Source organism: Dermacentor variabilis, chromosome 11, assembly GCF_050947875.1.
Source record: "Dermacentor variabilis isolate Ectoservices chromosome 11, ASM5094787v1, whole genome shotgun sequence".
Lineage (NCBI taxonomy): Eukaryota > Metazoa > Arthropoda > Arachnida > Ixodida > Ixodidae > Dermacentor > Dermacentor variabilis.
The window spans coordinates 17,292,400-17,315,172 of record NC_134578.1 but is presented as its reverse complement, the minus strand read 5'-3'; the positions used below and the strand labels follow the sequence as shown (position 1 = coordinate 17,315,172).

General features: G+C 43.4%; 1 protein-coding gene across 4 annotated transcripts in view; it reads right to left on the bottom strand.

Moving 5' to 3' along the window:
* The window catches only part of Ehbp1 (Eps15 homology domain containing protein-binding protein 1), a 77,020-nt gene that overhangs the window by 33,122 nt on the left and 21,125 nt on the right, over positions 1–22,773 (bottom strand). For 3 of the 4 annotated variants that reach the window (XM_075675944.1, XM_075675942.1, XM_075675945.1), the window contains exons 8-12: positions 18,473–18,661; positions 17,360–17,619; positions 9,525–10,129; positions 5,468–5,610; positions 1,362–1,704 (exon numbers count right to left, since the gene is read on the bottom strand). In XM_075675944.1, coding sequence (XP_075532059.1) covers positions 1,362–1,704; positions 5,468–5,610; positions 9,525–10,129; positions 17,360–17,619; positions 18,473–18,661 — 1,540 coding nt within the window. The remainder of the gene's footprint in view (positions 1–1,361; positions 1,705–5,467; positions 5,611–9,524; positions 10,130–17,359; positions 17,620–18,472; positions 18,662–22,773) is intronic. The other variant, XM_075675943.1, reaches the window with a different exon arrangement.

Genomic DNA, 22,773 nt, shown 5'->3' with positions numbered 1-22,773 from the left:
CTCTTGTTTGCATTTCTCGCGAAACCACGCCGCGCTGCGCGCAACCAGGCTGCTCGGACGCGCGCGCTCCGCAGCAATACTAAACAATCGTTAGCACGTTAGCATGATTACGCCAAAGAGGGCAAAATTTCCCGCGGATATTCCTTCTTCCGGTGACATTGCCGTGGCGCGGTGACGACGAGGAGCACGAGCCGCATGATACCGGGGAGTTGCCAAATTCTAGCTTTGGAAAAGCCGTCGCGGCTCTGGACCTCCACTGCACATACGTCGTACCTCACAGCAACGCTGACAGCAATGAGGCCTTCCAGGCTATTAGAAACGTGTGGTGATTTCTAGCGAGCGAAAGAAATGGCAAGCCACCATTTAGACTTTTTTTAAGTTCTAAGTGCACTCTGTGGAAATAAATTGTCTATAGTTGAAGCTGCACTTTTTTCATTCATTTTCGGAGCTTTCCTCACTGTTGCGTTTTCCCGGTTGTTACGTTTTTTTTCCTCGGTCCGGTGAAAAACGTATCAACGGGGTTCCACTGTACTGTGATAAGGCTCCACATGGAAGTGAAGGTTGCCGATCTTGCTGATGCAGCAAGGCAGCCGCTTGTGATTACCAGCTCCTGATAAAGCTACAACTTACACGGTGTTTTGCATGGTACTGCACAAAGCAAAGTTGTTCATTTTTGGCGGAGGGAGGGCCTGACAACGGCCACTGTCTGGCCCTGCCGGCACACTGGGGCATCTTCGCCGGCTCTGCCTGGGATCGCACGGTGGCTCGATTGTTCGTATCATCTGCCGCAACACGAAAAGCAGTTCACAACACAGGTTGTGGGCTAATGGAACTGGACTGGGATTTTTGAAAAATTTGTATCATCCTGAAGTTTGTATCAGGCACGAGTGTATCACCAAGATTCTACTGTACTAATTTTAGTAGGAAACTGTGTGGCAAACGAGGCCGGCGATTTGTGAGCAGCACTCTCCATTGAGAGAGTTGCACACTCCACAATGATTCAGTCTCTCTGTGCTCCATGTATTGTCTTCCTTTGTAATGCTTGGTGCATTTTGCTGTTTTCCTTCAAAATTTGTCATTAGTGACACAGCGCTTAGCTCACGTTATGCAGGCAATCTTTAGGTGACATGTACAGTACCTAACGTCAATAGGCCATTAGAAACCTAGTCTCAGCAAGAAAGCTGCAGCCTCAAAAAGCCCCAAGAAAAGCTCATCGGAGGCTCAATGCTTTAACGCTGTGCATATTGACTTCTTTCTAACCTGTCAGCTTTCTCTTAGACCTTTTTCTCCAACTTCTTCGTTAACAACATCAACAGACGTTAGAAGCAAGACAGGCCGGCAACTCGTGAGCGACAACCCACCCTCAGAAAGCCGTACGCTCCACGAAGGGGTCTGCCGAGCCTTCAGGTCGTCCTGACTAGTCGCGTCCTCAGAGGATTCCTTGTGGCCGTTAGTGGTCTGGGTGCCAGGCACCGGCGTGTCGGGGCTGCTGGGCTCGCTGACGTTGTTGTTGTTGTGGTGGTGTGCGCGGTGCCCCTGTCGCGCCTGTGCGATGATGCGCCGTGCCCGCTCTCGCAGCTGCTCTTGGTGCTGGCGCTCCTCCAGCGACCCCGGGCTGAGCTCGCGGCCAGCCGGCGGCTGGCGGGCTTCTTCCAGCAGCTTCCGCGCTCGCTCCTGAAGCTCGACCAGCCGACTCGACGGCCTCTGTGCAAGAAGAGGGGTGGTTTAGGTGCCATTATTCGGCAAAACAAGTGTTTCCCGAACCTGTGGGCCATGGGTCACCAAGCGCATTCAAGAGAACAAGAACACGTGGGCAGGGGCCACTGTAAAATCTCTGATTTGCAAGCACGCTTCTCAACACCGCACATTTCGCAAAGTCATGACTCCCAAACTGTGAACTTTATTATCTTAAAGTTTGTAAAAGAAAAAAACGAATGGGGGGTGGGTTAATACAAATTCTTTTGCTTGCCCTGAGCCCATGCTTTTTGTGAGATGCACTTTATTAACAAACATTTACCTTTGCTGCTCTTTGTGGAGCATTGTAGGGCAGTGGGAGAGAAGGAAAGACTTTGAATGGCCATTCTGCAGCCCTGCACCATCTTGCAGTATATTGACTCTTCCGCTGGCTTCAAGAGGGCCCGCGCAGGCACCATTGCAATTTCTTTTTGGCTGAATCTTTTGCGGTTCTGGGCCACCCGATCTCTTGTCACTTTCAACACTTTTTCTACAAAATAATTTATTTGTCATAAAACATGACGCAACTATTCTAAGATCAACAAAGGAGCCCAAATTCATTAAAAATTATGGGAAATTCAAGAGTTGGCAGGTATGTGAAGTAATGGCAGCATCAGGCATGGTTCAAAATTAAGACGAAGTGCAAACTCTGCACAAGCTGCAGCGCATTTACTGTGCGTGGTTTTGTCACTTGAGTCCCATTTACATACATTATCCACATCACAAGAAACCACAAACTACGTTCGTAGGTATCGATTGCAAAAATGACTGTGCACCGTTAGTTTGGTAAATTACCACGCTGGAAATCTATCTTAACAACAATGAAGGGTCCATTATAGCAAAAGAGCCTGCACATTAATTTGGAAGACAAGAGACAGAGGAGCACGGAACTTGGACTTTCCAACTTCATTTTATAGCTAAAAGCACATTTTATGCACAAATTATTGCTGATGTAAGACTCACACTATCACAAGTCTGCCTTGCATTAGCACATGTGCCACACATAAAATGTGATCGATCATCAATAAATTTCATTTAAACCTAACTGCTCATCCAACATGTTGATATATAGGCCTGTCGGATAATGCCATTAATCTCACCTATATGGCATGAGCATTAATTTAAGAGTGGGGACATCGTTATACACTATGATGAGGTAAGTAATTTAGGAAAGGTTGTGTCACTCTGCAGGAGAAAAGTTGCCACAAGTGACGAGTTCTGAGCTGCCAACCTTAGAACTTGAAACCTACGACAGTCAAAGTCGGAATATACTAAAATATTGTGACAAATACTAAAAACTGATTGATTACTCAAGATATTTACTGTTTATTCACATTTCACGGACTTTTTCCTGTAGGGACACTGTGAACAGCAAGAGTGAGCTGCACCCCAGCAAAGTGGAAATTTTCATGAAATTTATTAATCAAATATTCAGGCAACGGCAAACGAAATTTTGTTGCCATTATCCATTGATTCCATTACCCATATCCATTGACGACAGTCTTACAAGGTAGGCCTGCATATCCAACAGGTTTGTGACATCAGGCTACAGAAAATCGCACTGTGCCTGTACTTGCATTCTTTTGAAATTTGTTTTGCCCTTAACTAGGAGGAAATGAAAAATGTAGAAATCATTCATGCCAATATGACAATTGTAAACATGCAGGAAAAATAAAGAATTCTGGGGGTTCTACCAGCCAAAACCACACTCTGATTACTGTATTTACACGAATCTAACTTACACCTTTTTTTCTGAGAAAATGGGGCTGAAAATTGGCTGTGTGTTACAATTGGATAAGAAAGTAAAACTGCGTTCCCAGTGTTGGCAACAGCCTACCGTTAGAGCCATCAGACGCATCATCGCCATCACAAAATGGCGACAGAGCACGTTTTCATGAAAGTTGCTGTAGTTTCATATTGTGCTCAATAACTATCTGCAGAATAATTCTTTTTCAATCATTTTTGGAGCATGTCACTTCCACAAGATTTCGTGCAACTTGGCACCAGATGTGTCTGCACATACAGCCACCAGTGTTCCTGGTGCCATGCCAGAAGTGCTGTCAGTCACATATTTCAACTGGTCATTTGCAGAGTCACGTAAAATCTTGCATAAGTGAGAGTATTATTTCTAAATGTGATCGCTTGAATGCTGCCCTTGTGTGTTGGGTATTTGTGGCCAATGAAGCTTCACAAATGGCGAAGATGATGTGCTGCTTTCATTATAAAACCTCACTTAAAAAAAATTCATGCAGAAACTCCTCTGGGAGTTGCCTAAGTATGCGTAAGCATTGTGCCGCTTGCTCATTTCCACACAGCCTGGTGTCAATGTCAACGCTATGAAACTTGATCCGACCATTATAAACCCTTATCAACCCTTATTGGTTGTTATCAAACTTATCGGACTAGATCCAACCCTTACCAACCCTTATCGGTTGTTATCAACTTTACTGAACTAGATCTGAGCCTTATCAATCCTTATCAGTCCGTATCAATATTATTGCAATTGCTCCGACCCTTATCAACTCTTATTTCTACTTATCAACCTTATTGAACTTGATCCGACCCTTATCAACCCTTATCTGTGCTTAAGAATTGATCCGACCATTATAGGCCCTTATCGCTCGTTATCACCTTATCCATCTACGTCAAATCATTATCAACCATGATGAAAGCCACAAAACCAGTTATTAGTCCTTATCATCCTCATCAACTCATTGACTGCATATCTCTCTGTGTTGTGCAACGTGAAGTGCATGTGCCCTCAGAGATCACTGGTACTTCGGCCAGTGAAGGAATGCCCCAATGGAAGGCATATCCTGCAACCACCGAAATGCATCAAAGATGTGGCATGTTTTACATTAAATTTTCGAAAAATCTGAAACGTCCTGATGTCTACAATAATCCAAGTCGGCTCTACATGTGGTCTTAGAGATGGATTTTATTCCACCATCACCAAATCTTTCATCAAATCCTTCATAGAAATTATTCTCTTTTGACGCTTGTTTTGTGCTGCCGGTATAACACATTCATATGGTTCAGATATAGTCACCTTCTGCAAGCGTGGGTGGTTAGCCCAGTGGTTATGACACTTGGCTTCCGAGCGTGGGGTCGAAAGTTCGAAACTCACTACCACCAACGCTTTTCGTTTCGAATTTATTGTTTTATATATTAATTTCTTTACAGCGATTCGTCTTTTGTGACGGACGAACGGATAGACACACAGACGGATAGACGGGTTTCATCGTTGGGTAAGCCTAGAAATGCTTACACATTTAAAGTTCCCTTCTGTGGAGGTAAATCCAGCACATCTCATTTTTTTTTCTAACGGCAAACATGGTGGGCACACTATATTTTTCTTTTATAAATTGTGGACATGTTACATTCAGGTGTACTTTTGTTTTCTTTCTTTAAACCCTCGTAAATTGTGTGTGCATTAGAATCGGGTAAATACGGTACGATGCACAACATAGTGAGAGAGACTACATTAATTTTGACCCCCTGGCATTCTTTAACAGGCACCTAAATCTAAGCAGACAAGTGTTTATGCATTCCACCTCCGACGAAATGTGGCCACGATGGCTGGGACCGGACATTCACCCTGCAGCTAAGCAGTGCAGCTCTAAAAATTGGGAATCTTAAAATAAAATTGTAAAAGTTGGCAGGTATGCGAGTTGCACGAGATGAGCTTCTCCGCGACAGGATAAAGAAATCGCAATCAGCGAGGTACACTCACGGTGACACTTGCCTTCTTGGGGTCGATAAGCGGTGACACGAGGGCATCTGGTGGTGAGGGCTGCCTGGTTGGGGACAGGTCCAGCACCCGACATGGCACACGGGTCTCCGGTTCCTCGGGTACAGCTTCTTGCGTCTCGACACCTTCACAAGACGGCATAGTTTTTATTTTTTTAATATAGGAGAGGCAGTGTCAAAAGGCAGGGGACACATTAAAGGCAAACAAAGCGAAATGCTGGAAAGCACCTTTGTTACACTGGCACTTTTCAATAGCTATCGAGTCGATGGCCTGCGAAATTCTCAAATGCTATTGACCCAAACTACAATCTGCTTCATATTTAGAGGGCAACAATAAGGACTCTACGCAAGCGGTTCTGTCATAGAAGTGTCAAGTCATGGAAGTCATAAAAGTCTCCACATTTCCCAGTAGGACTGCCAGTTGTAGTTACTGCAAAACAAAAAAATTATTTTTACATGATAAATTGTGTTGCTATTTTTTTCTTCAAGCCCATTGTTTACTGCTCACTAATGTGAACATGCTGTTGACGAGGGTGCCTGTTCCTATTGCTTAAAAACATTTAAGATTTTATTGAAGTTAAGCACAACTCCATTGAATCATAGGCTACTAACTCAACGAGCCCCGACACTGTTCTATACCAGTGCTTACTCTGTCAACGAGTTAACATGCTACCTGCTTTCAAAATGCCCTTTCAAATTCGAGATTCTAGCAGGATCCTTCAATACTTCGCATCCGGTCACGAAAATCTCACGTAACACTATGGGAGCGTTTCATACAGCACCCACAGTAGACACACTGTAACGCTTGTGCAAATTGGATTGGATTGGATTGGATTGGAGCAAGCTTTATTTGTGCCTGTAGTTGGGCGCTCGCGCGCTTCGACGAGGGCCTACGTCGTCCTCGAGGTTGCTGTTACTTGGCGCAAGCCTCTGCTCACTGTTGCCGGGTCGCTCGTGCAAATAGAAGGGCATCGGAGCAGACACTGGATGATCACCACAAGCATTCTGTGTGCGCAGACTTATGCGCATGGGTTGACTGCCATTATTGACCTGTGAACACTGTTCGCACAACCTGCAAATCTGCACCCAGATTTTGTACAGTGTTGAAAATTTTTAATGCGAACAATTTCGAAACAACTACAATGTGTTGCTCCATTTCCAGGTTTACCTGCATTTGTAACAGCAGGCTAATTCATAATTCAAAAGGTACACTTTTGGAACGACTCTATTGTTCGAAACCAGCTACAGATTGATTGCATGTCATACTTTTATGTAATTACATATAAAACGCCTGTGTTGCTGTTTTTAGCTGCTCGCACTTCAGTTTTTGCACTGTACAACTTTCCCCATGTCGTGACGGCATGCTTCATGATAGCGACAGCTTAACATTTGTTTAGTGCCTGCGTGTCGATAGTTGCTAGGGCACCTAAATGCAAGGGTAACTAACCTAATTTAATCCCTACCTAAACTAACAATACTAATTTTAAAACTAAAGTTATTATTCAACTAACTTATTCCATAACTAATAAAGTAAATAAATAAAAACTAGCTAATTTACTAATAAACTCGCCAATATCAAATTTGATGCATCATAAACTCCGTTGCTCTTGCCCCATAAAACCGTACATAAACAACCAAAATTAACTAGCTAAACTAACCAACTAAACTTGTTAAAGCTAACCTGTCTAACGAAATGCACCAGACTTAAATAAACGAATTAATTAACCAACTAACCTCACCAATAACTAAACTAACAAACAAAACTAATAAACTAATAACTGAACTCTAACTAAACTAAATAACTAAATTAGCAACCTAAATGAACAAAATAACTAACCTACTAGTAAAATACAACTACAAATAACAAACTTTAATTAATCTGAATGACAGAACTAAATTAACAACTAGCAAGATATAATTATAATTAATCACTTAGCTAAACTACTGACAGGCCTAATTAACTAATAAAACTACCTAACAATGCTAACAAATTATTAACTAAATAACTCACCTCCCTTAATAAAATAGCTAACAAAATCTAACTAAACTAACTGATCAACCAATGAATAACTAAACTAACTCAATAAGCTTATTAACCAAGTATAATTAAGCTATCTAACTATCTAGAAAACAGTGTATGTGGAGACAGCTGACCGAAACTTTTTGTGCAAGGAATGCTACCATAAGGGAGGCCCCACATCAATCACACAATGCAGGTGTGTATAATTGAATCCCAAACACATTGCACACTAAATTATTCTGCCAAAAGTTCCCACTGCATGTCCACTCTGCAAACATGCTGAAACATATTTAGAAGAGGCACCTTTACTGGTGAAGAATTCAGGCGATCATGCAGCCCGGCCGTTAGTCGCAGCATACTGGTAACCTTCTACTTATGCCAGCGCCTGTAGTGCCACTTGCTGGCTCTATATGAAACTTTCTGGGAAGTTTCCAGGCCATAACAAAGGTATTGGAGGACCCTGCTCCTTGCAACCATAGATTTTCGTTTTATTTATCATAACTCTGTATAAGCTGAAGCGAAAATAAAAGATGGCACCAACCACAATTGCAAGCCTTCAAAGAGATACAAAATTACTATCTCCTCATCATGTTTATGTCAACCCTGGTTCTTTGGATGATTTCTTTCTTCATTATGTGCATGAAGAGGCAAAAGCAAGATTACAGCTGTTAAATTGTAATGAATGCTTGCATCCTTACACAATAGTACTTTCAACCAGATGAGGTTTTGAAATAGAAGCATTCAGTGATAAAGGCTCTTCAAATGAGGCAAATTTCAAGAATTCTAAAGTCTAAATTGCAGTAAACATAAAATAAACAGCAAGCGAGGCTACTTCATGGTAACTATTTCAAAATGCTGCTATATGAAAAAGCCTTCACAAGAAGCCAGCATCAATACCATTCTGCACAACATAAGAGAAGGTATGGAAGCAATACAAATGTCGGTGGCGCTCTTTGGCCATTGTAGATCTGGCGCCATAAACTAACAATAAACTAATAATAAACTAATATTAATGCAAATGTTGGTTTTGAATAGAGAAAACAAACTGTATAATTGCCTCGAGTCTCATAATCCAAGCTGTATTATTAAGACAAATGGGTCACAAGGGAGACAGTATTCCACCTATATTATGCCACATGATAAAACATAGACGTTACCGGCCACCAATGCAAAATTTTATGGGGCAATCTTTGGTGAAGCTTCCATAGCCGCAGCTTTCTTATGAGTAAAAAAGTGTTCCGAAGGTATTTTAACCATTATAGGCCATGTTAGAACAAAAAGTGTGACTGCTCAGTATGAGCATAATTTTGCTAGGTACATTTTCCCACAACTCCTAGCTTTGTTACCACGAACAATGTATATCTATAGCATATTGAGCGCATAAAATGAAAAAAAATACAGGTGCTCTGTACAAACACAAGACACTACCATAAAGGCTAAGCAACACTCAGTTATTGATGCAGTTTCATGACCCCACATATACTATTAGAAATAATTTGTTTTGGAGGTGTCATAATATTTGAAATATTCATTGCACATATAACAAGAAGTACAGGAGCCATGTATAAGCAAGCAGCATTTTCATAAGCAGCAAACAGAACTTTTATTATTGATGCAAGTTTCATAATCTGAACTACGTCTTTAAAATAAATGTGTTTTTATCTCTGTACGTTGCAACAACACTTTAGAACACTCTAGCACGTAGCATCACATCAGCCACTTCGTTTCATTTGTAAAGAAGTTTCCCCACTTTCACCCATTTAACTTAAAAAAAAGGAATGCTTCTATGTTAGAGAAGGCTTTCCTTTTTCATGCATTAGTTAATCTATTCTATGCTTAACAAAAATTATTGTAATAGTATCAGTATTTGTCTTGCAGTTCCTTGACAGTCCCATATGTTAACTGACTTCTGCTACAACCCTTAAACAAGGGTTCTGGGTTCCTGCCTGCATAAAACTAGGTTGCTACGTGCATGTAAGAGAAAATAAAGACTGATCGATTGCTTTTTCTTGGCTCTTACCTGTCTTCTCGGTGTCTTCTTCATCCGAGTCGAAAGGGTTCATCAGCTGTTGTCGTGTCATCAGCGGCTGGCCCACCTGTGTGTCTTCCTTCTGAACCGGGCTCAACTTGGCACTCGTATCCTTGGGTGAATCCTTGATGGCTGGCTTGTCACCCACCGGGATTTTTATTTTTAGGATTCTCTCGGTCCACGGCTGTTCCATCGGGCTCTTCTCCGTCGAACTCTGTCTACTAAGGCTCCTCTCCGACGAGCCTCGCTTGCTTAGGCTTTTCTCGGTCGAACCTTGTCTACTTGCACTCTTTTCCACGGAGTCTTGCTTTTTCAAGTTCCTCTCCGCCAACTCCTGCCTATTTAGGATCCTTTCCAATGACCCTTGCTTTTTTATTAGGCTTCTCTCCGCTGACTCTCGCCTTCTCGGGCTCTCCTCCGTCGATGTTTGTCTGTTCAAACTTTGTTCCGTAGATCCTTCTTTGCTTGGACTTCCTTCCGTCGACTGTTGTTTATTTGGGATTCTTTCACTTGAGCCTTGTTTGTTTGGGTATTCTTCGGTGGGGAGGGCTTCTACCGGCGGAGTGGAAGGCACATTGCTGGCATTACTTACAGGCCTGCAAGGAAACAGAAGAGGCACTTTAGTTTACCCTTGGTGCTTGTAACCACCCAAGTGCTATTTTAAAGGAGTTATGCCTTTAAAGGAGTTATACTCTGTCACAGAAAAATAACTGCAACCACCATTTCACAAACATATATGTATCAGTATTTCTTGAGTCATCTCAGTAGATTCCTAAAACAGATACTTTATGGTGCGATTTTGTCCCACAAAAACAGCCACCACTCATATATATAGACCTTATGTTCCCCCTAATCACTCCACTCATTATGCACATAATAGTGTTACACCATAGAGAGTGCAATTTTATCTCACTATAAATGTGTCTAGTACAACCTTTGCAGTGTAATAATGCTTCACCATAAATGTGCCTCATACAAGTTTTAAATGTTTTACATGATTAAGATCGTAACCCACAACTGCCAACATCTGTATGAAGACCTTTTTTCACAATTGCTGTACCCAGTACACTCAACAGTGTTACACCCTTTGGGGTGTAATATTGCCCATCTGCTGTCTGCCTAGCACATCCTTAACAGTGTTATGCCTTAAAGCCTTAGGGTGCAACGCAAATTTGTCCCTTCATACATTCATTTTCTTTCTCCAAAGTTGTGTGCTCCGTGCTCTCTGGTCAGGAATGCTGTGAATCCACATGGTGTTTCTGACAGGAACATGTCAGACACGTGCAATTTGAGAAAGCAAGCACACAGAATGACCACCAACCGCAATTAGCATGCTCTGAGTATGCTACTCTGAGTATACTTGAGTACGAAGAAACTTCAAAACACCCCACTCATTCCTTATGGTATAGCTGTGGTGCTCACCAGTTGCATGTAGCACCATCTGTGAGAAGCTACTCAAAGGTTACGTATCTACAATGCTACGCACACCTGTCATCATCATCAGCAGCAGCAGCCTAAATTTATGTCCGCTGCAAGGATGAGGTACTGCTGCATCTCATTATCATATTACTCCTATCCTGTGCCAGCTAACACCATCTTATGCCTGCGAATTTCTTAACTTCATCCCACCGCCTAGTTTTCTGCCATCGTCCCCTACTATGCTTCCCTTCTCTTGGCACCCATTCTGTAACTCTAACAGACCACCGGTTATCTGCCCTACACATCATATATACTGTGCGACCCCCCCCCCCCATTAATACTTTTTAATTTCAACTAGAATATTGGATACCCGCATATGCCCGGTAATATGCACCAATGTCTTCCTGTTTCTTAAGGTTACACCTAACACTTTTCATTTTACCGTTCTCGGTGCAGTCCTCAACTACTGTCTCCAGCTTGTTCGTTAACCTTCAAGTTTCTGCACACACACTTGTGCCCTGTGGTTATTAAGCAAACTGCTAGGTGACACTAGTATCGCTGTGCAAAGTGCAATAACTCTGCGGTTGTAGATCCATTATTTTATGCAGAATGTTCACTGATGCGCGGAGGAAACATAGCAAATATGAAGTCATTTTATCCTCCTACCTAGACATGCAGTACTATTTACAAAGTCTCATTCATCATCTGCACATTCAAAACAAATACATCAGTGTTGTAACTCTCTTCTGGCATTGCCTGATCGATATTGTACATAAGCTATACTACAGTTGACTTGGTCTAGTTGACCCTGATGGGACAAGAAAATTGATCAAATTATCTGGCGGGTCGAATTACACAAGAGCAAGAAGAAACTTCAAAACACCCCACTCATTCCTTCCACAGTATTGCCCAATTCTAACACGTTCCTTAACCGAACACAAACTTTCTATGTGTTCAAGTAGAAAACCATCATAGAAATGACATCAAAGCTAATAAAGTATAAATCTAACACACACCAGATTGTTTAGCAAAGAAAATGGAGCATGCCTCCAATGCTGGCAATAAGAAAAAAATGAAAGCAATGAAGTTTACTTTCGCAGAATGAAAATTTATCTCCTCCTAATGTCCACCATCGACTGCCTCAGACAGGACTTCAATGCTGTCTATGAACCGCAACATGTCCTTCACACAGTCCATTGCGCATTTGGTATTCTGGATTTATCAAACAACTCTGCAACAGTCGCAAGCGAGATAGTGTGCCACACATAGACTAACAACTTTTCTAGTTCATCCTGCGATGTGTGCAGTTCTCCAGAACACCAAGAACATGTGACGCGACTGGTTGCTGCTAGCTTAAAGTGTAAAATAACTCATCTTTTGAATGAGCATTCATAACTGAAAACTGAAAGCGGTGGGTCGTCGTCGTCATGTTATGCGAGCACTACTACTGCTGCCATCTTGTGATGGTGGTGGAGATGACGCACGTTAGCCTGGCCCTGCCGGTAGACTGTTGCGAATGCACTTTTGATTTCATATCTGACTGCACTTCACGGGTAAATTTCTAATCAATTTTCCCAGAAAAAAATAATCCACGCATTATGATTTGGTAAAAAACGTAATCGTTCATTGTGCACTTCCGTTATCACTTTCCTAGGGCAGACTGAAAATAGGCGTTTTCGACGAGACATGACGTGCGTTCAACGCTAAGCTACGGCGTGGCAGACGCTGCCGCTAAATGCGTCGCTATTAGGGTCACCATAGGATCATGCACATGCATGCCGACTGGTCAAGTTTTAATTATACAGAAATACCCAATTGTAGGATCAAAATAATGAATGTTTGGATGCTGGCTGGAACCTTTGGTTGTGATCAAATTAAACAGAAAAACATTGCACCCACGAAGGTAAATGCCATAAACAGGCATACAGCGTGGCAAACAAGTCCTAAATGGTTAATGCCGTATATTTAAGGTGCCGTCTGTATGTTAGAAAAATGTGCCAATTTTTCAACTCTTCGTAGCCCAGCAAGTGCCACCACCCTGTGTGGATACAAGGAATCCTTCTGTTTTTCTGTTGTTTCTTGGTTTCCATTCCATGGCTTCATTAAACTGGCATTTCAGCAACCGCTCGCGCATCAACGCGAGCAAAGGTGCGGTGGTTAGTTTTGGTTTTGTCTTGCAGGCTGTGTCTGTTCGTGGTGCTTATAAAAACTGACGTCTATCTGGTTTTTAATCTCTCAAAAGGTCACTGCAAGATGCTCATTCGTACGTTGCTCACAGAGCCCTGTTACATCTGTTCACAGGCGAGTGCTGGTATATGCAAACCACGCCGCAGTGCCTGCGTTTCTTTTCTCGGGGCTCGGCTCGTGAAAGCTGACTGCCCCTCATTGGTGACGGAATGAAGGATTACTTTAAGTCTCCGACCCCTTTGGTTTTTCTGACAGGTGCACAACCATAGAGTTTTCTTGCGCGCGCTCACATACACGATTCGATTACGCTATGAGCATGCACGCTGGCTGCTCTGCTACAAGTGAGTCCAGCGGCGATTCCTCCAATGCGCATTACTACCCAAGTGCCGAATCGGAATATATCTATCTCAGTGTATGTACATTTTCTATTTGTTATAAGCATTTATGGAAGCCCATCTGTATTCATGAATAAACAATGCATGTTTAGTACAGAAAATATTTGTTTGTCACTGAATATTTTAAATCTGCAATTAAAAAATTCTACCTTGAGGGGCAGCATTTCTTTTTAAAAGTTGACCCTCAAAGGGTTAAGCATAACCAAATTAATGCATGTCTACTGCATCTATGTAGCTTTTAGGCTATTGCATAAGTAAGTGTTATGATGCCTGTTATATACTCACAGCAAAACCTTTTCACATCTGCTTCATCGTTAATTTTCCATAAATCAAGTACATTTATATGTAACTGCCTACCCATAAGCTTAGAAATGTGTAAAAATCCATCCCCGAGTTTGAACAGCTCACATTTTTTTAATTTGCAGTGATGAAACGTTTTGCAGGATAGACATGTGCAGCATGCAGCACACAAACAGCAGCAAACTTGGAGCAGCAGAGACTTCCAAGCAGCCCATTGTTTTTGGATAACAGTGACTTTTTCAGCGACTTTGCTTTTGCTAATTTCGGCTGCTTCTGGAACTAGTCTCAAAAAACTTGTTCAAAGAAAGCATCTAGCCTTGTGAGAATATAAATATTTTGGTTTGAAGTGAAGTTGAAGCAAATAGTAATTAGCGCCAAATAATTTCGACGCGAATAGCTCAAATACCTGTAGGATTTGTGCAAGACATGCAGGCGATCGATGGTGCAAACCACCTACATCTAACTGTCAAATGCACCCTCGACATTGGACAAGTGATCAATCAAGCATGAAATGCAGCAAGCTTTTGAAACAATATTCTGGTGACAAAAGTGCATGATGACGCCACATGTTCTTGGCATTATGCAACATGTGGCGAGTGTAGTAATAGTCTACTGTGAGAGGGTTGTCTTTGAACAGGTGCCAACATTGCTGCCTGCATTATTCTCGCATATGAAACACTGACCCTAAAACCAGCTGATCCCCCTAGACAGTGTTTCAAAGGCGTGCAGTTGAATACAGTTGAACCTTGCAATAACGAAATCGGCAGGGAAGGAAAAAAAATTCGCGTTTACTAGAATTTCATTGTTGTGAAATGAGGCAGCACAGATAGGTAATGCACTGCAGAACGAAACTTTACAGCCAAATTCCGTTAGCCTATTTTGGCAAGCTTGCTCAGGGATATAGAGCCGCATTGCCGACAGTACAAAATACACTGCATGCTTCCATCAGCAGTGGCAGTACTGCCGCGGAGCAGTATTCTCGGTCAACTGCTTTTCAAGATACAATCACTTTTGCGAGACTTTGTGTAATTCGGCATTAGACCCAGAGCAACAACGCTCCGTGCATGCAGCAGCATTTCTGCAGAGCACGCTGCCACCTGGAGGCACCAACGTGTCTGATACCTGAAGGCCCAATACCCCACCCGAAGGCCGTTGATCGAGATTACGGCCTCTTCGCGCAAATCTACGTCCCGCGCCGAATCCGCACGCGATGCCTGTCGGGTGGCACCAAAACCAGCGTTCTTGAAGCAAGGAATGCATATTCTTGAACGATTGTTCAATCACGGCCCAATGGGTAGCAATGCATGCTGCGACCGCCATCTCAAGTGCCATAAACAATTTCACGTCTGTACGACGTGGATTTCCTTGTTTTTGCTGCATTTTGCTCACTGAGGCACACATTACGCACTGCCCTAGGTGTGCGAAAACCGTTGTCACATGTCGGTAGCCACTTGCATGTTGCTTCAAATGCGCAATCAACAAACAAGATGGCGGCCATGATGTGTTTCCAGCACACATGATCGCTTCCGTGGTTCGGTTGTTTTTGTAAACAAAAATGGTGGCACCCACACAAGTGTAAAGTGGTGGTATTTTACAAAATTTTAGTGCAAAGCAATTGCATTTACGTACATTTTGGAGCCTGCTAGCCTTGTGCGAGTAGATAATAGGTGGGATTACATTCCAGAAAATTTCGTTGATGCAAGATTGTAGTACAGTGACATTTTGTTGTTGAGAGGTACGAAACACATTGAATCCTATGGGCGTTTGCTGGGGATACAAAAATATTTCATTGTCATGACAATTTCATAGTCGCGGGATTTCATTATTGTGGGTTTCGACTGTAGTTTGTCACAAAACAGTTCCCTGTAAGCGGTCTCTGCTTGTTCAGATCTACTTAACAAGAACATTATAAGCCAAGGTTTAGTTAAATGCAGAAACTACACAAGAAACCAAATGTTGCTGATGCAAAGGAAAGTATGTTTTTAGCTAACTGTAAGCAGCAGTGAATGTATGCTTTTGTTTATACAGTCGAACCCGACTATATCGAACCCGTTTACATCGAATTATTCTGTATATCGAACAATTTCTGGACACGATATAGTTACAATAAGTATATATTGCAAAAATTACGCTTACATCGAACAAAAATAGCAGCGACACCCGATATATCGAACGTCAAGCGGCGGAAAGTGCCCCCGGAAGTTGGCTTTCCCTCGCTGTGGCGGAGAAAACCCGACCGCGCGGCTCCATCCAACCGCTCTCCCTACCGTGACCGCGCCCGACCGCGCTGCCTCGGACGAGCCGTCGGCACCCCCCCCCCCCCCTGCAAAAGATGATCCTGGCCCGCCCACAGCGCTTGCTCAGACAGCCAATCAGATGCCCTTGTGCCCTCGTCATGCAAGATGGCGAAAGTGCGACTTGTCTCGCTGTTTTTGTGTGCGCCTTGTAGGCCTTCTCCCGCAGTGTTGCCGTGATGAAGCGGAAGAATTTGCCTTTCGGCGTGAGGCTCGCAATCATAAATCGTGTCGAACGCGGTGAGAAGTCGGATGTCCCCGCAGCGCACAAGATTCCGAGGAGCACTCTCGGCACGATCTTGAAGAATAAGGGGGAGATTAGGGCTAAAGCGTCCAAACACGCCACCCGGTGCCCGTGGCGCCCGACCCGTATGCACGGCCGTGTACGAGTGGTTAATCTGAAATTGCTTCAGCCGTGCCGACTTCCACGTGCTCGGTGATGACCGTAAATTCTGATGAATGCGACGAAGCCGTTGCCAGTGTTGCCAAAGTTTGGAGCGAACTGTCAGAATTTCCGGAAGCTGTTGACGAATCAACGGTGGATGAGTTTGTGAGCGCAAATGATGTGTCGCGACCACGGGAGAGCCCGAAAACGAAGACTACATTGCCAACATCGTACATAGCACAAGTGAAAGTGGGCACAATGACGAAAGCAACGACGGTCCTTGGCCCACATCCTCCAAAGTGATTGGTGCGCTCGCACTAGTCCAGTGCTTCTGCGCGAATGCGGAAAGTTGCGGCCTCAGCTGCTCCGACTCCTTAATGTGGAAAAGTGCGTGCGTCGCAGGCAGCGAAATTTCCAAAGCAGATGAAAATGCAGGACTATTTCGTGCGAAACTAAGCTAGTTTAATCAATAAAGTGATTTTATAAATGGTATGTGCTTTTATGACATCCAATTATTAGCAGGCTTATATCGAATTATGCTCTATATCGAACTGATAGGCGTTTTTTTGCGAGTTCGATATAGCCGGGTTCGACTGTATTTGTGGGAAAGAAACAGGAAGGGGTATGCAACATGGATTTTCAGGAAACCAAACCACAACCTCTGCATGTTAAATACAGTGTGCTACAAATCTGCCACGTTACCTTGGCTTATTATTTGTACTATGAACACGATTAAACTCGTTACTCCTATCACTGAAATTATCATTCAAGGTTTTTCGTACCGCTTTGCTATTACTTAGCCTCTTTTTCAGTCATTATGGATCTAACTACTTGCAATGCACATACATTGGGGTGGAGTCGAGGCTTGCTATTGCTTCTGCAGGCGTGGACGTGGCCGTCGACGCCTTGTCGTTGCCCAAAGAGGAGATCGGAGACGGGCGTGCCGTCTCAGGCAGGGGCCGCCGCATCTCGGGGGGTGCCGTCAGCTGCTGCCGCAGCTGATGCAAGTACGTGGCCACTACAAGTTTGTCCGGCACCGTCAGGAGGACCATGTCAGCTGGATCCAGGAGCCGGGAGACGCCCAGGGACGCCGCCGCCTCAAATGCCTGTGTGCAAAAGACGCGCACAATTTTTTATGTTGTTGCTGTAAAGCTAGTTTCACCCCATTGCACACATTACACTTATTGTAAGGCCAGCTTCGCCCAATCACACATTTTCCCGACTGATGGCAGCCCTGGCCATCGCTAAAGATGAAGTCTAAGGTTTGATGCTAGTCCTTCATAGCTGCACATAGCAATGTTGATAGAATCATGTCGACATTGTCTGTCTCGTTAAACACAATCGCTTTGCTAGTATCTGCCGATTCGAAAATCGAGCAAGATGCCATTAGGCGAATAAGGCTTGCAGTGGAAGTAGTTGATTTTCAATGTACAAGAGAAGGCTGTAGTATGCAGGTTACAAGGAAACAGTACGGTTGAAAGATGGAACAAGTGATAAAAAAGTGTGTGCCAACTACCAACTGCCACTAGGCTGCCGAACTACCTCACAAAAAATTCTAAATTTTACAGTTATGTCTTGTAGAGCTTCAGCAACACATTTCTGATTCACAAGACTTCGCACTCTATATGCTCATGCTGCAGAACACTGCATACACCTATCCCGTATCGCACAACTGTATGGTTTCGATAAACCTTTCCTTTCCTGCTTTCTCATTCAAGGGCAGCTTAGCTGTAGCTGATTTCTATTATACAACATGAGCCACATTTTTGGCCAATAACTTTTTGGGATTGAGCCCAAGCCAGAGCAAACCTTATGTCCATTGCTTCAATGAGGTGTAGCAACAGACGTTACATCATGCCAAAATGAAACTGTCCCCCAGAAGTGATCCACAAAAGGAACACTGCACCGATGCAACACAGACCAAGATGAGAAGTAATGACAATGAAAAGGGGAACTTGCCTTTTTGCAGTTGCCTGCGATATCATGAGGTGACAGGGAGTCCATGTCGATGAGCTCGGGGTGGAAGCGGTGTATGAGGGCGCAGAAGGCCATGCCATTACGCCACGAGGTGGTCAGGTTGGTCACCTTGAGCCCCGCGTAGCCGCTGGTCATGTGCTGGCTCCAGGACAGCAGGTCCTTGCCGGGCTCCTGTCAGACAGGGTACAGAAGCATGCCGGATGGACTGCTTCAGAAAGCTTTGCCTCGGGGGCCAAGTGTCAGGCATGCATGCGTAGGCTGATAGCGATGTCATAATAAAACCTCAGCGATACGTTCCTGTCAAGTTTTCTCCGCTCTTTTGCTCTGAAACATCAGTCCCACTTAGTTGCCACAGAGCAACGAGTATTAGCCCTCCATTTCTTATGTTTCCGTTAACGGTTGTTACCATGCAGAGGCTGATAACGATACCATAATGTAATTTCAGTGATATGTTCCTGTTCCAGCTCGTATGCTCTGGAACACCAGTCCCATTTGCAGTCCCACATGCAGCAGACGCAGCTACGCACAATTGTCGCATGTAAACGGGCAAAGCAAAGATCAAATAGTTTTTCTGTCTTTTTGGAACTGCAGACATGCCGTGTTTACAGGATTTTAATGTGGCCTTGAATCTAGCACGCTAATAAAATTGCACCTGGGTCTAACATGCGCCCAACAGAAAAATATAGCATGACCCCACTTTCATGATGAGGAAAGAGAAGACGTGTAGAATTTAACTTCACAGAAAGGAAACTTTCATAATGAAAGCGGTGCATCATGGTCACTATTTGCGCTTCATTGGCTACAGGCACCAAGCACATAAGGCAGTTTTCTCGAGCGATCAGTTTTAGAGATACTACTATCACTTTTGCAAGATTTTACGTGACTCTGCATCAAACTTGTTGAAATATGCAACAGAGTGCTCCTGGCATTCTGCACAGATAGCAAGCTTGGCACAATGCCGGAAACGCTGGTGGCTGTTCACGACTTATGCAACATGTCACGAAAGCAATAGTATTTCTGAAGGTGATCATAGTCGTGCACAAAATGAACCGACAGCAACCTTCACGAAAACATGCTCTGCTGCCATCTCGGGATGGTAACAAACACTACATCTGATGGCTCTGATGGCAAGCTCTTGCCAACGCCACAAACATGGTTTTTGTTTCGTAACCAACTGTAACACGCAGGCAATTCTCGGACCCATTTTTGCAGAAAAAAAGTGTATTACTGTATTACTGAGAATGCTCTCGCAATCAAGAGATCAGCCAATAGCACTGGCAGGTCCAGCTTCTTGCGATGGTACCGCACAACGACACTGCAGAAAGAAGCGAGAGCAACTGATTTTTTGCCGTCTTTGACAAGAGACTACAGGTGCGACCTTGTACGCGTTCCAAGATAGAACGGAGGTGCTCCGTTCCACCGAGCCACACACGATTGGTCAATTTGAACCGTGACGAACGCCATGACGTCAATTGCGACGTGATATCTGCTGTCAATCATTCATGTCGTCTGCTATCGGACGAATGCAACGGAACGGACCGCCTATTTCGTGACGTAAAGAACGGACCACCTCCGTTCTATTTTGGAACGCGTACAAAATCGCGCCCTACATTCCCTGATGCATGCAATGCAGTAATATCTAGCTCACATGCTCACAGCAGCCTCTATGACAGATCGGCAACATTTTCCTACTGTTTTCAAAAAGCAATTCAAGGCGCCTTTGACAAGTTTTTAAAAAAATGTCTGTTCTTTACTTGCAAAAAAGGAAAAAGGTTATATTCTCTAAGTCAGTTAATTTTCGAAGTGCTGTTATTCAGATATTTTCATGCAAGAATGTGAGTTCAACATTTTTAACTGCTCAAGCTGCAAAGAAAATTTGTTTGCATGCTCTTGCTCACTGCTGTGCTTCAGTGTACTAAAAATTTCGTGATGGTTTCTTGTCGTGGGAGCGTTTCACGCTCGCCCGCTGTGCGTCATCGCAATGCTGTGAAGCGTGACCTTGACTGCACGACGCCGGCAGTTTATGTTGTGTTGCGCAAATTCAGCTTGATGCTTTCTGCCTACACACAAGCTTAACCCGTTCCATTGCGTAACCACACAGATGAGCTTAACAGGCATGCTCGTCACACTTTTGCGATCCTCAGTTTAGCTCTTGTGCATCATTTCAAGCCACACCCATGAGCCTCCCGTGATGGTTTGCAGTGTACAACCGTACCTGCCTTGACTATAAGACCTAATCAGCACTGTTTCGCCAGGTATCAGCAACAAAAGTTACAGTTTAGTGCCATGTCAACAAACATCTATTCGCAGAGGTGGTACAACTCTCGAGACACCAACAACCATCATCAGCCAAAAGTGAGAGTACAGGTCACATCCTAAATGAAGCTACATTCATGGCTGCCATTTTCAATGATACTGTGCACATGTGTCTGAAAAATCGAGTCAAACATCGTACAGCAACTGAAACTTTGGTTGCTATTATACAATGGTTTAGCAGAGAAGGTGGTGGCAGTGCCGCAGTATCAATGTTTGAATAATCGAACCGGGATGCTATTTCTGTCAAATATCGCCATAGTGTCGAATTTGTGACCTGATCAGCTTTGATTGGCATGACGGCTTTTAGGACTTCTCCTATTGGCTGAAGATGCCACGACTACAGGATTCGACAATATGGCAGAATTTTAAAGTGTCCAGAATAGCACTCCTGATGCAGAAACCAGTAGGCGACTGTAACCAAATTCATCTTTGACTTCCTTTGACTTCTATTAAGCTCTTCGCTATTAGCTATGAGATGGGACTTTCTCACCAAAAGTGTCAATATCACCTTTGGTGGTCACTTTTGGTGAGTACCTAGATTAAGCTTGTTTAAGCTTAATCCAGTTCAACTTAATCCAGCGCAGGCAGCACTGCCATGAAAGGCAGGCTGTATTTATAAAAATGGTTATTTCCGCAGATTATATGCCTAGATGGTTTTTTTCCGAGGTGGTGTTATCGGAGAAGCGATTTTTACGCACAGGTGGCTTATATACGAAAAAATACATATATTCAATGGTCTCAAACACTTTAAAAACATTGAATACTAAAACTCGAGCTGTAGCAAATATCGAATTGCATAATATTCAGTCAAATGTTTGAAAATATACAATATTCGCACAAGCTTGCACAAAAATGTATTCCACTTCATCTAGTTGAGGAAGACTGACTCAAACTGAACCAAGAAGCACTTGTAAATGCGCAGATGGGCGTAAACAGGATGTCTACCAAGTTAACATTTCCAAATTCCCTGATTTTCGCAGGTTTTCCCTGAGTGCCTCTGCAAAATTTCCTGGGTGACACAGAACTTTGTTTTGTGTCAAGACAGGCTGACCACCATGTTGCCTGATGCTGTCTAAATCCAGTTCGAATAGCGACTTAATACAGTTCGAATAGTAAGGAGTAGTGTTTATTTTATTCAAAAAGAAAACAGAAGAGAGAGGTTAGTAAAATGCACAGTGAATAAAATATCTTCGAAAAGAAAATGGTAATACGTATTGCAAATTGAGTTGAAGATTCTCAAATATAAATAAAAAGGGGATGCATACAGAAGCAAATGTTTTAGAATATGAGCTGTTTCTATCAACTAATAGCAAGCTCATTGGTATGAAGCCAGAACTTTGTCACAAGTGAGATTCTCTCTCAACAACTGGTAAGTCAACCTCAACTGTCCTGACATACTCTCAGCTCCCGCACAATGCCTCATTGTTGCATTTCACTGCTTTAGAGAGTTTATTTTGGTTTGGATGAGGGAAACCTGCATGTCGACATCAGCCAACACCTTGTTTTTTGAGCTCAAGCCCCTTCAAAGAAGTGGCAGCACACTTCCTATCCTGTTCATTCCTCAATGCGTGGGTCCTTTCTGTTCTCGTCATCTTTCCGCTGCACATTCGCCACACCGATCATCTGAAGTATCCTTTTGGTCAGCTGTACAGGCAACGTTCGATTTTTCGGACTTCCTAGGGGCCACGAAAACGTCCAAAAAATTGGTCAGTTTCAAAAAAATGAATGCATGCCTTTTACTGTCCTTAAGGGCTCAAATCACCACAGGCACATCTGAAAAAGCTCTGAAGTCCTGCCAGTACATTTATTAGACATATCGGTGCTCGTACTACAGGAGATGGCGCGTATAATTAAGGAATACATACTGCGTCCCGTAACAATGGCCCCATCCCATGCTTGTTATGCTTCACCGCGCAACACTGCTGCATCGACGTGAGGCAGACTTTTGGGAACTGGCATTATGCAAT